The sequence below is a fragment of the Rattus norvegicus genome, chromosome 2 (assembly GCF_036323735.1).
Source record: "Rattus norvegicus strain BN/NHsdMcwi chromosome 2, GRCr8, whole genome shotgun sequence".
NCBI lineage: Eukaryota > Metazoa > Chordata > Mammalia > Rodentia > Muridae > Rattus > Rattus norvegicus.
The window spans coordinates 236904886-236917564 of record NC_086020.1 but is presented as its reverse complement, the minus strand read 5'-3'; the positions used below and the strand labels follow the sequence as shown (position 1 = coordinate 236917564).

The window sequence follows — 12679 nt, the reverse complement described above, 5'->3', positions numbered from 1 at the left end:
TTGTCTCCCAGGGCTAATTCCTACCACCCTTCTCACACTCCTAGCCTGTAAATGCTCCCATGCCTTTCAGCCCTTGTCTAAGCATCAGGAAGCCAAACCTGCATCTGCTGCTGATATAGACACCACCTTCCTGGCCATGGGTGGTAATTAGTAATCTTGAAAAATTGCACCACAGGGACCGGAAACGCAACACTGTCCTGCTTAATGCGCGAATCAAAGAGGAATCTGGCTTTGCTTCTTTATTTGTGCATTTCCCTCAGACACTCATCCTCACTCCATACTGTGGAGTTTCCTTCAGGGCTTCCTGAGCCCTACTGAATCTTTGGTTATGACATCATTACCTTAGCTGGGCTCTACGCCTCCCCTCTCACTGTCCGTGAGTATATATTTTCTATGGTACGATACCATTTTTTTTTCTGGTAGGAGAGAAAAGAAGTACCATGATCCAAACCCAAGCAGTTACAAATATAGGTTGACTTTTAAAGTGTGTGTGTGTGTGTGTGTGTGTGTGTGTGTGTGTGTGTGTGTGTGTGTGCACCCATACATCAGGATAACAATGTATGAAACATTTTAGTTTGAATTGTTGCTGATTAGGGTCTCATACACCAATTAGAACAGAGTGAATTCTAAAGCTGAAGGTCAGCAGTGCGCATGGACATGAATATTTTCTTGGAAAAGGGCCTGAAGTACTTAGAGTTCTCAAATGGTCCTGTGAATCAGAGGTTTAAGACCCACCGTTCTGAACACAGCAGGAAAAGAGAAAGCAAAGGGGTAAAACATTGCCACTTGATAAGTTTGCTGATAAACTACAGCTGGTCAATTAAAAGGTGTTCTTTTTGTTCTAAATGGAAGGAGAATAACTATGAGGAAAAATTGAAGTGACAAGAGGAGAATATTTTCTCTCCAGAGTGTTCCTTTACACCCACCTTTGCGACCAGAGAAGACAAGAAAGCACTTACTTGTTCACCGCGGAGTCCGGGGAGCCCTGTGTGTCCTTTGAGACCCTATGGGGAAATAAGTGGAGATCTGGCATGAAAAGTCAACCCACAGAAAGCAGCTAACTAAATGTAGGCTATAAAGTCTGGGGACTTTAGTTTCTCTGTTTACTTGCTCTGTTGTTGCTGTTGTTGTTGATGTTGTTTTTTGACACTGGACAATGAACCCAGAGCTTCAAACACACCAGGCAAGCAAGCATCCCACCACTGAGCTATGTCCCCAGCCCCTAATTAGTTTCTCATCACTGCTTTCAGTTGTCTTATTAATGCAATAGTCTCTTGATTTATTACTAAACTTAAATAAGAATTTAATTTCTATTTTCGAAAACTAATTCTAAAAACAACCATTGTAAAAGGCTCCAATCTAGAATCTGCTAAATATACTGAGGCTTTTGAAAAGTGTGTTTGACTCAGCAATATTAAGACAGCATGCCTTCAGACATAATCTGTTTATAATTACTGAGAAGTTGGATCTTGTCCAGTCCTGTCTCTAATCCAGTCACTGTTGCAATTCATGAATGAACTGACCAAGAAAAGAGGCTGCTCACAGGTTCATCCGAAGGACCCTACAAAGCCATTTAGGAAATCAACTATTGAAGTCTTTTCTGGGTGAGTAGACCATGGAAAAATAGTAATTTCTCATTAACACCCTAGGTTATAAAATAGATGGTATAATTCACCCCACTAGAGAGATCTGCGACAGAATAAAAGAAGTTGAGAGAAAGAGGAGGGCAAAGACTTTGAGGCTTATTGATAAAATCAGAATCAAGTATCAGTGAATCAATATTCCATTTCCAGAGACTTTGGTGAACATAAAAGAACAATTCCTTTCATTTCTTTCTCTTTTGGAGTGTGTATGCATGTGTGCATAGATGCCCATATGTGTGCTTGTTGTATGCATGCGTGCATGTGTGTGGCAAGACCATAGGTTGATGTCTAGTTTTTACTCAAGTTCCCTCCTTGTTTTTGGAGACAGGGTCTCTCAGAGATTTGGGGATTTACTGATTGGGTTAACTGGCCAGCGAACCCAGGGCTGTGTTACAGAACTGCACCCTCACACCAGGCTTTTGTACATAGTGCCACGAGTCTACACTCAGGTCCTCAGGCTTGGGCAGCTAGAACATTACTGACCAAAGTCATATTCCCCACTCAAATTTCCTTTTCTAACCTACGTCATAGAATTGTACTGAAATGATGGGCTTAGGAGTTAAAGGCCAGCTTCACAATCTAAGGAAACTCAGAGAAACTTAAGCAAAATATAACCGGAATGTGAACCAACCAGCTAAAAACATGTCCCATCTATATGTTTTAGTCGCTGTAGGTTGATAAGAGAAGGCAAGTTTAGGTAGAGACTGCCTTAAGGATTGGCTCCCCTAATGAGTCTACCTGAAAAGTAGATGCTTTCGGAAGCTCTAAGGATGTTAGAGTTAGAAGCATAACAAAGGCGCTGATGCACAGAGAGGTCTTGGAAGCTGCCATGGTTTGAATGCAGGATGGCCTCACCACGCATGGTGTCAAATTTGGTTCCCGGCATCACAGTGCTGGTGCCTTTGTTTTGGGAGGGAATTCTCTCTCTCATGGGACTGGCTTATGTTCTACCAGTTTAGGGAACATTTCTTTGTCCCTTTGTTCTCCATCATGAGTGGCAGCAAAGATCATGCAGCCACCACTGGAGGCCGAGCAGACATGGTCCCCGCAGATACCAGCGACATGCTTTTGGACTCTCCAGTCTCCAGAAACGGGAGAGATGAGATAAATCTCTTCTCTTTATAAGCTTTCCAGTATCAGACACAGCTTCAGCAATGTAAACACAGACTAAAACAGGAACCCAAGAGCAGACAGAAGCAGGAGTCTAGAGGTGAGCTTTATGGTCTATATGTAGACAGGTAGAGGGAAGAGGTAAAGGCCCGAGAGCCAATTTCTTTGTGATTAGGCTGTAAGAAGGAGGTGGGGAAGCCACCACGGGACAATGGAAGAGCAGAAAGAAATGGAATGAATGAACTATCTTGGCCATTGGGTACTAAAGCTACTGGTTCCCAAACTCCCAGTCAGATGTCACTCAATCCTATGACCTCCACTGTTTGTAGAGGAGGAAACAGAAGGGAGTTCACTAACATAACCAACAGCATGAAGAATGGCATCGCTTTGATAGATATATCAGGACCTGAGCAGTCGTCTTTCTAATTACATAATCTCACCCTATCTCATACTCACATGTAACCTGATTTCACTGCCGCCATTGTGTCCAAAATGATGAATGAAAAGGACACCTCCAAAGTCCCCATATCACCATTCACTTGTGTGTTACACCCACCATTCACTTGCATGTTATGCCCACCATTCACTTGTGTGCTATGCCCACCATTCACTTGTGTGCTATGCCCACCATTCACTTGTGTGTTATGCCTGACAACAGCTAATTTGTGCTGTGTTTTCACCCGGTTTTAAGATGTTACTTTTTCAAGACAGCCAACGAGATTAATGTAATTATAAAATATGAGGCATCGTGTTCACTTGTTGATTGCACAAAGCCAGGTTGATTACTCTGTTAGAGCTGGAGATAAGAATTCATATAGTGACTCTCTGATGTGAGGCAGAGCTCTCGTCTGAGAGAGTCTGGAAATCATGAAAGATCAGTAAGGAGCCAGGGCAGGAGGCGAAGGAGTTAGAGCGACTCTCTCACTGCCATCTTTCTGAGGAAATATGTTCTTTGTCACTCATTTTCGCTTCTGTGAGCTTCAGTCTACAGCTACAGACTTCACACATTTCTCTGGCATTTCCTTCCTCCCTTACCAACAGCGAAACAGCATGAAGCACTGGCCTCAGGTCTCTGGACTACTTTCCTAGACGCATTCTACATCAGTGAAATATCTCCTGCATGCACGTCCTACCCTCTTTCGGGGAACCTTCAGTCAGAGAGCCTTAGAAAATAGCAACGCCACCCGGCATAGCCTGTTCTTCATGAGTTCACTCCCAGTTGGCCTCGGCCATCCCAGTTGGCACTTGACCTCAGAGAGAGCGATACCAAACCTGACCATTAGCTCGTGAGATCACTTAGAATCAGGAATTTTGTCTAAATAAAGGGTAGCTGCTTCAATTACTCTATATTTTCTAGTAATATAAAACAAGAATGCTTCAGGTACTCCCTAGTGGGGACGGTGAGATCCCGTAAAAACAGGAAAAGGGAAAGTTGAGAGTGGTTGGAGACAATGCCGAGAAGAAATTGTCAGAGGAGAAGAAACAACTTTAAATGGTAGATTGAAGGGGAGGAAGAAGGGAGAGAGGGAGGAAGGGGAAGGGTGGTTGGGAAAGAGGAAGGGAGGAAAAATGAGGGAGAGAGAGAGAGGGAGGAAGAGAGAGGGGGAGGGAGAGAGAGAATGTACAGTAAACATCCACAAATACACCACTAAGCTACCCAGATCTGCTTGGCATCTGCCTGTCTCTACAAGGGTCATCATATTACAGCCCTATTTTTAGATTCTGTACGATCCCCATTTGCCTTAATGCTTCAGCAGGGATTGAAACTCTGACCCCCTCGTGATGGCCTATGGCACCACCCTTTGCAATCCAAAGCATCTAAGTGGAACAAGATGTTGTCTGTGTCTGTTTGCAGTGTTACTACGTGAACAGAGCAAGCACAGTGGGTTCTGGCTCCAATCTCTTCAGTGACTAGTCGTATCACAAGCCTTGGCGTCATCGAATGTAAAATGATAGCATTGAGATGGGTAATTGCTAAATTGCAGTTGCTAGAATTCGGTGAGCACAAGAACCCGTCGGAAAGGACGCCGCTGCTTTTGTAAAAATTTAGCTGATAGATGGACGAAAAGCGGATCTGAGACTCACTGTAGGCTTGAAGACACGGGATGAATTCAAGACTGCTGTACCTAAACGCAAACCTAATCTTGGGCTCCAAGGGTTGGCTCCTCAGTCCAACAACAGTAAAGACGGTTTGACGATGGAAGGTCCCCACAGACACAATCCTGAGCTGGTGACGCTATTTGGGGCACTCCAGACACCAGAATATGGGGCTAGTGGAGGAAGCCATCGCTGCAGGCACGCGTTTAAGATTATAGCAGGCCTCATCTCTTCCTAGCTCTGCTTCCTGACCATGTGAGGTGAGGAACTCTCTTCTACACACTTCCTACCATGACCTTCTGCCTCATCGTAGGCTCAAGTCAGTGGGATCAAGGAACATAGACAAGACTCTCAAGCTGAGAGCAAAAGGAAATAATCCCTTCCTTCATGCTGTTTACCAGATATTAGAACGAGAACGCTGGGGTGAGCAGAGTGAAAGAGGGTGGATGGCACAGAGCTGTTATAATCTAGATGAAAGACGTTTGCGAATCGCCTCCAGTGTGGTGAAGCTAGAGGCGATACATAGAACCCTTAAAGAGTCCACCCTGGCCCTTGGCGCACGCCTTTAATCCCCAGCACTTGGGAAGCAGAGGCAGGCGGACCTTTGAGTTTGAAGCCAGTTTCATCAACAGACTGAGCTCCAGGATAGCATGGGCTGGGCAGAGAAACCCTGTCTGGGAAAAAAACAAAAGGGGGGGGGCTTCTTTTCATGCCTTCAGTGTGGTCTTGCGGGAGTGGATAACGAGAGGGAAGGTGGATGGGAAATTACTTGAGCAGAATAGGGATTCTAACCGTGAGCATTTTATTTGACGAGGATAAAACATCTGAAGGTCGGAATTAACAATACGTGATCCTTTTCGCCGAAGGTGCTGACAAGAATAGTGCAGAAACACCCCTTAAAGAACTCGGTCAAGACAGACTAAAGCACATTACAATAAATTAAAGAATTATCTAAAGTTTTTGACATGACATTCTCATAGCAGGAATTCCCACAAAAATAGAGCTTAGAATCTTTTTTTACTTAGAGATTTTAATTTTAAACTTACTTGTTTTTTATTAAATTAATTTATTTGTGCGTGGGCAGGTGCGCACGCAAGCGCGCACCACGGATGTGTGTGGAGATCAGAGAGCCAGCTACGGTAGTCGCTTTTCTCCTTCCATCATGGGGTCCTGGGATAGAACTCAGGCTGTGGGTCTAGGTGGGTAGCACCTCTACCTACTGAACCACCTGGCCAGGCAAGACTTGAATGAGAATACTTCCTTGAGTTACAACGGGCTTTTAAATTGAAAACCTGTGCGGAATTAACCACCGCAATGCCCAGCAATGGCAGCTGATTCTCAGGTTCTAGATCTAACTGTAGAGGCTGAAAAACCTTACGCCAAATGAAATTCTTGCCAATATTGAAATGTCAACAGCCCCCATCAGACCCAAGGGAGATTTTCAAAGCTGACAAGTTTTGGGCCACCCCTATCTTCCATCCCAGGGCATTCAGACCATGAGGCCTTGCCCTCCAACCCCCTGTTTGCAGGCAGGGCAGACATGGAGACAGGGGTGGTGGGTGGGACGGCTTGTAAGGGGTAGCTTTGGATTTAGATATTAGCACCACGGGGAACTAGCTCTGCAGACTTTTATAGGAAGGATGGGCCGGCGAGAGGTGATGTATAGAGCTGGCGCGATAGAAGGGTGGAAATCTTCACATTGTCTCCTCAGGCCCTGACCTGCAGCCAAGCTAGAGTCTTTTATTAGTTTTCCCACTGACATCCAGTAAGGATACACCTCCTCACTTGCTTTACACAGCTTGAGGGGGGACTGGAAAACCACAGAGGAGTCCGTGGAAGCCGTTTCTTCTTGTCCTCCTTCCTATGAACTTTCGCTCTGTTGTGTATCTTTCACTAGGGACTTTTCCAAATAACTGAATCAATTGCAGTCAAATAAAATAGGAGTTCATGTTGACTTATATTATTTAAAGCACGGTACTGCTTTCTGATATTCAAAGGTGCCATGCATCGTGACAGAGCGCTTCGAATGTTGGCATGTTTCACAGTTAGCTATTCGCATCCCCACATCCTCTCAAACCTATGAGAACCTTTGCATTTGAGTACCTCCTGACATTCTTACTTTGCAAGATAGCAGGCTTCCTTTTTTTTAAGGCTTCCATTTTAATATCGCAGCTGATGGGCTATTTTTAAAGCAATTTGAAAAGCTATCTTGAATCCAAGCTTGGACTCACATCCTTTGTCCTCGGTCCAACTCAGCATGCATTCTGGATTCAATTTATCTGCCATTTTGGCAAAAAAAATTAGTAAGTGGGAATTAAAAATATACTTTAGTTCCTAAGAAATACAAGAGTTACACAAAGAAGGTAAATAGAGGTGGTAGTGTAACAGCAGGGCCAGCAGTGGGGACAAACATTGCTGGATAGAGATGTACTATTTTAAAAATAGAAGTGAGGCTAAAGGGAGAAAGATTCAAATAACATAATTCTGTTGGCGAGTAGAGAAAATATTTCAGCCGTCTTACTTTGCCGTTTCACTCAATAGTACTTAAAGTTGTCAAAACTTTCCACATTCATTTTTATGTATCTCAACAGGTTTTGTGCAGTCACTTTAGTTTTTAATGTCACTTGCATTTGAGTTTGGCTTGTATTAGGAGAGTTTTAATATTTCCAGACCCTTTTCTGAGACAGGGAATAATGAAGTTATGTCATCTGTCATGCAAAACTGTTTATCCAGTGGCTTTTGTGAAGAACACCAGTGACTAACTTCCTGAATGCTGAAAGCCTAATAACTTAAACAAAGAATTAAACAATAATTTAAACAGTGAACTAGCACATAGAAATACTATGCAAAATTACCAAGAACACAGTCACTGTGTCAAATAGGCTGGCACTAAGTCCCAGGTCATCAGTGAAAGGCCTCAGGTGAGCTGTTTAGCCCTTGAAGACTTCAATTAATTTCTATTAGGCAATTCAGCATTACATACACACCCAGGGTGGTTTGTAAAAGTGCTCAGCAGACCAGAACATTGTACCAATAAAATAGATACTTCAGATATCAGCAGTGTTACAAAATAATCCACAGAATGGCTCAACTGATAAAAAGATGTAATTGGTTCATATCAGGGAAAACTTAAGTACCTCAATTAGTTCTCATTACGTATGCACAGTTAGAAGCCCACAGACCCAGTCTCCTTGGATCTCTGTCTTGCTCCTGTTTTAACTCCCGTGATGCTGAAAATAATCTCTCTAGGCTTATTTTAGCTTCCTCCCTTAGAGAAGATGATTTGAGCTTAGGAATTCGTCTGACACTGGGGGAGGACTGCAAGAATGAAGGAATGGGGTGTGTGAGCATTGCTAGAACAAGCCTCTACTCTAGATTCCTCTAGCACAGATCCTGTTTGTAGGATCTGCAAATTCAATGATACCAAAAATTCAACTAAATTAAGGAGTTCAATGTTTAAAAGGTCATTAACTTTATAACCTTTTCAGGTCATAAACTTAAAAGGTTTAAAGGTCATTAACCCCTGAACATTCTCCCCAAATAGTGTCATCTGCTCTTATCCTTCCAAACAGAAAGGAACAGTAACATTCACCAGGCCCATTTTGAATGCAGATTTGCTGTATATTTGTATAAAATGCATACAGGTAGACAGTCTGATGGGAAATTGTCTCAGCCCAGCTAAGCAATCAGCAGGTCTGAGTTTAGACTATATCCTTGTGTGCTTTGCGTTCTTAACGTTACCTGGTTTTCAAAAAATGAAACAAAACAAAACAAAAATTGTCCTCAGTTTCCATTAAAGGATGCAATTGGAAAAGAAAGAAAATGTTTTCAGAAATGAAACAATATCAACTCAAAAGTTTGAGCATTTTTCTGAGCTACTGTCACATCTCGTTAACCATGGAGAGTTTGTTTATTAGAGAGGGAGGGAGGGAGGGAGGGAGGGAGAGGGACAGAGAGCAGCTGTCACGTGACTTGCTATGCACACGTGACTGTGGCTCTTTACTTGCTGTTGCCAAGACTCCCATGCAACCTGTTACTAAGTGGAAATGACAAGCCCTCCCTCTACAGCCCTCGTCTATTGAAGGTGTGCTCCCAGCTTATGACGTTACTTCAGGGGGTGCTTGGGATTTTAGGATGAAGGCTCTACCCGGAGGAAGTAGGCTATTGAAATGGCTTCTTGAACCAGTCTTGTCCTTCGTATCTGTCTTTGGTCCCTGGCCTCCATGAGGTGAGTAACCTTGCTACACCGACTAGGACCGTCTGCCTCACTTGTCAGCTATCCAGAGACTGCTATCTGTGAACTGTAAGCCAAAAAATAAAACCCCTCCTCCTTGTAAACAGCTTCTCTCAGGTATGTGTCTGACCAGCCAAGCTGGTGCTGCTCAAGCTCACATTTACAGACACATCCTGGCAGACATTACTTCCTTATAGATGAGAATCAGAACAACAATATCAACCAAGCAGACACCCAGGGCTCCCAGGGACTAAACCCCAAACCAAAGAGTACACATGGAGGGATCCATGGCTCCAGCTGCATATGTAGCAGAGGATGGCATTGTTGGACATCAGTGGAAGGGGAGGCCTTTGGTCCTGTGAAGGCTTGATGCCCCAGTGTAGGGGAGGGCCAGGGTGAGGAGGTGGGAGGGAAAGATTGTGTCGGGGAGCACCCTCACGGAGGCAGGGGTCGGGGATTGAATAGGGGGTTTCCGGAGAGGAAACTGGGAAGGGGGATAATATTTAAAATGTAGGTAAAGAAAATATCTAATAAAAATTAAAAAAATCCAAGTGCGTTTTACCAATAAGCATTTCATTTGGGCATAAATGTTACAAAAAGACAGAAAAGCCTCAGAGTTAAAATGCCAGTTAATAAACCTTAAAAGAAGCGGGACTTCAATTTCCTGTCTGTGACTTTGGCTCTGTCCTACCTGTGAATTTGATCTCGGCCACCAAACTCATGGGTCTTTATTATTCTCTAGATCTTATCTTTAATGGATATTAAGTTTTTGGACTAGCCTGGCTAAATCTTTTGATTAATTCTCTTCTGCCGAGCAAAGGGATCTGAGACATGGGTGTGAGTCTCAACTTCACAGTAGGATTCTAGCCATAGGAGTGCTCCAAGAGCCATCCGACATTTGATTATGTCAGAAAAACCGCTTACCTTTTCACCTTGTAAACCAGGGGGCCCCACTAGCCCCAAAAGACCTGGGTCACCCTGTAAACAAAACAGAGATATTTAACACCATGAAAGAAAATAGAAAATTAAAGTTTTAATCCGGGACAGCAAGCCCTCCCTGCACATATTTCTGATCTTGACAATCTGGCCTCTCTCAGACCTGCTTAGCATCCTTTCTTATTTTTTCCAGCATCCCTCCACCCCATCCTAAATGCTTCCTCACCTCTTCCAGCACTGAATGACTGATACTTTCCCCATGTGCATGCTTTTATTCCTTTCTCTGTGTTGTTTTATTTTCTAGGAATGCCCCTACTCCCAGATTTACAGTTTTCAGCATCTAAAGGTGTCTCCTTAACCATTGCACAGGGCTGCATTCGAGTGCAGTGAGATTCAGGGATGTCAAGGGTACAGATGAAGGACCTCTCCAGCTCAGGGGAAACGGGATCTTCTAACCTCGAGGACTAGGACTGACTTCTCCCCATCTAGATGAGGACCAACCCCAAGAAATAAAGGAACAAGGATCTTTTGTGGGATTTTCATTTCGCCACCTGCAACAAATCTGATGCAGTGTCAAGAGGGAGAATCAGATTTAATACAAATGCAGTTTCTAAGAGACTAGATTTAAATTATTTTATCATTTTACCTCCCGTGGTCAGCTGGGCTGGTGATACAGCCCTACAGTCTGAGAAGTTAGGTCGAGGGATTACAAGTTCATGGTGTACCTGGGCTGCAGAGTGGGTTCCAGGGCAATTTAATGAGACACGACCCCTCCAGTGAAAATTAGGGGTGAAGGGCTCTGGGACGGTGGCTCTGAGGGTCAAACGCTCCCTGCACATTCACGAGGACCTGGTTTAAAATCTCCAGCACCCAGGGGAGCTGAGTACACTAGGACACCTCTGCCACCCAGGGCTCCTCTGGCAGGATGGGAAGCAGAGATAGGAGAGTCCCTGAAGGCCTGTGGGTCAGCTAGCCTGGCTTATTCAGTGGGAGATGGCCAAGAGGCCCTGACTCCATCTACGTGAAGGCAAAGACCAATAGTCAAGGCTGTTGTCTGACTCCCACACGTGTGCTGTGACATGTGAGTGCCCCCTACACACTCACACACATACACACACACACACACACACGATATATATACACACTCGGTATACAAACATGTATACATGCACACAAACATGGGATGTACACACACACACATGCACACACATAGTATACACATGCACACACACCATAGACATGCACACGCACCATATACACATGTACCATAGACATGCACACACACATACACATACCATACATGCAGATACACACAGTATACATATATACACATACCATATGCATGCACACACATGCACACACACACATACACACAGTATACATACACACATACGAACAGAAGAGTGTTCTACACATAGTACAGTAGCACAGCCCTTGCCTATCATGCTCGAGGCCTGCTAGTCTTTACACGGAAAAAGACAAACAGCAGAGAAATGCATCTATTCAAAACTTGGGTTTCACTTAAAGCTCACTGGAAGTGCGGCATTAAATTTCTACATCTAACTGCACTTTTAAATACATTGTTAAGCACAGTTAGTGCACGAATAAGTGAAAACACCTCAAATGAGACTTCATTCACACTTCCACTCCTGTTCTGAGACACCCTATATTTTATACAGATCACAGAGAAAGATAAAACCAAGCATTTGATATGACTGCTTGGGTTTAATCTGGAGTCTCTACTTTGAACTCACCAGAACAGAGTTGATCTCTAACTCCAGCATTTAATAATAGAGCGACCGTGCTGTATGTAGATATTTAGATAGCAAATCATCTCTCAGACTTCCTAGAATTTCTTTTTCTCGTAATGATGACTAAGTCAACGAAGACATTGTCTTTCTGGAAATAGACTTTCCTTCATTTTCTGTGTTTTTCTAACGCTATGAATTCAGTCCTAAAACAGGAAGAAAATTCCTAAAATTTTTGATTGATATTTTTGAGGATTCCTGACATGGCTTTAAATTTACAAAAGTTTCTTAATCCAATTTCATGAAAACTCTCTCTGGGAGTCACTGCTGCCTTCACACCACATAAAGGATTAGAATCTTCCTAACATGTATGTCTTTGCATTTAAGTGTTATCGTGTCCTGTATATCAACAGTAAAACCTTTGAAGTTAAGAATTTGTCTGAGGCCAGCCATGGTGGGCAACCACCTGTAATCCCAGCACTTGGGGAACAGAGAGAGGGATCGATGGTGTTTTTGGATACGCAGAGAGTTTGAGGCCAGCCTGCACTACACGAGACCCTTTCTCAAAGGAACATACACAAAGGAAAGTCACAGTCTGCTCCAACATTTCAGCCCATTCACCCTGTGTGCCACAGTGTCAAGCTATAGCAGACACTTTATAAAATTAATGGGAAGGCTTAAACTAGCAACAGAAGCCAATGAAGATTCTTCAAATTCTTTGTTCATTAAAATTCAATAGTTTTCTGCTTTCCTCTATGGACACAATAAAACATGTATTTTAAAGGGAGAAAATAGTATTTATTGATTCACGTGTATGTGTATAGTGTGCGTGTACATGTTTGCATGTGTGTAAGCCTGTGTGTGTGTGTGTGTGTGTGTGTGTGTGCGCGCGTGTGTGTAGGCGTGTGCTT

General features: G+C 43.5%; 1 protein-coding gene across 6 annotated transcripts in view; it reads right to left on the bottom strand.

The window, feature by feature from the left end:
• Window positions 1-12679, bottom strand: part of Col24a1 (collagen type XXIV alpha 1 chain) — a 257186-nt gene that overhangs the window by 212204 nt on the left and 32303 nt on the right. For all 6 annotated transcript variants that reach the window (XR_010064497.1, XR_010064498.1, XR_005501386.2 and 3 more), the window contains 2 exons: window positions 10009-10062; window positions 960-1004 (listed from right to left, as the gene is read on the bottom strand). Coding sequence is in view for 2 of the 6 variants with exons in the window: in XM_039103871.2 (XP_038959799.1) it covers window positions 960-1004; window positions 10009-10062 (99 nt within the window). In the remaining 4 variants the exon portion in view is untranslated. The remainder of the gene's footprint in view (window positions 1-959; window positions 1005-10008; window positions 10063-12679) is intronic.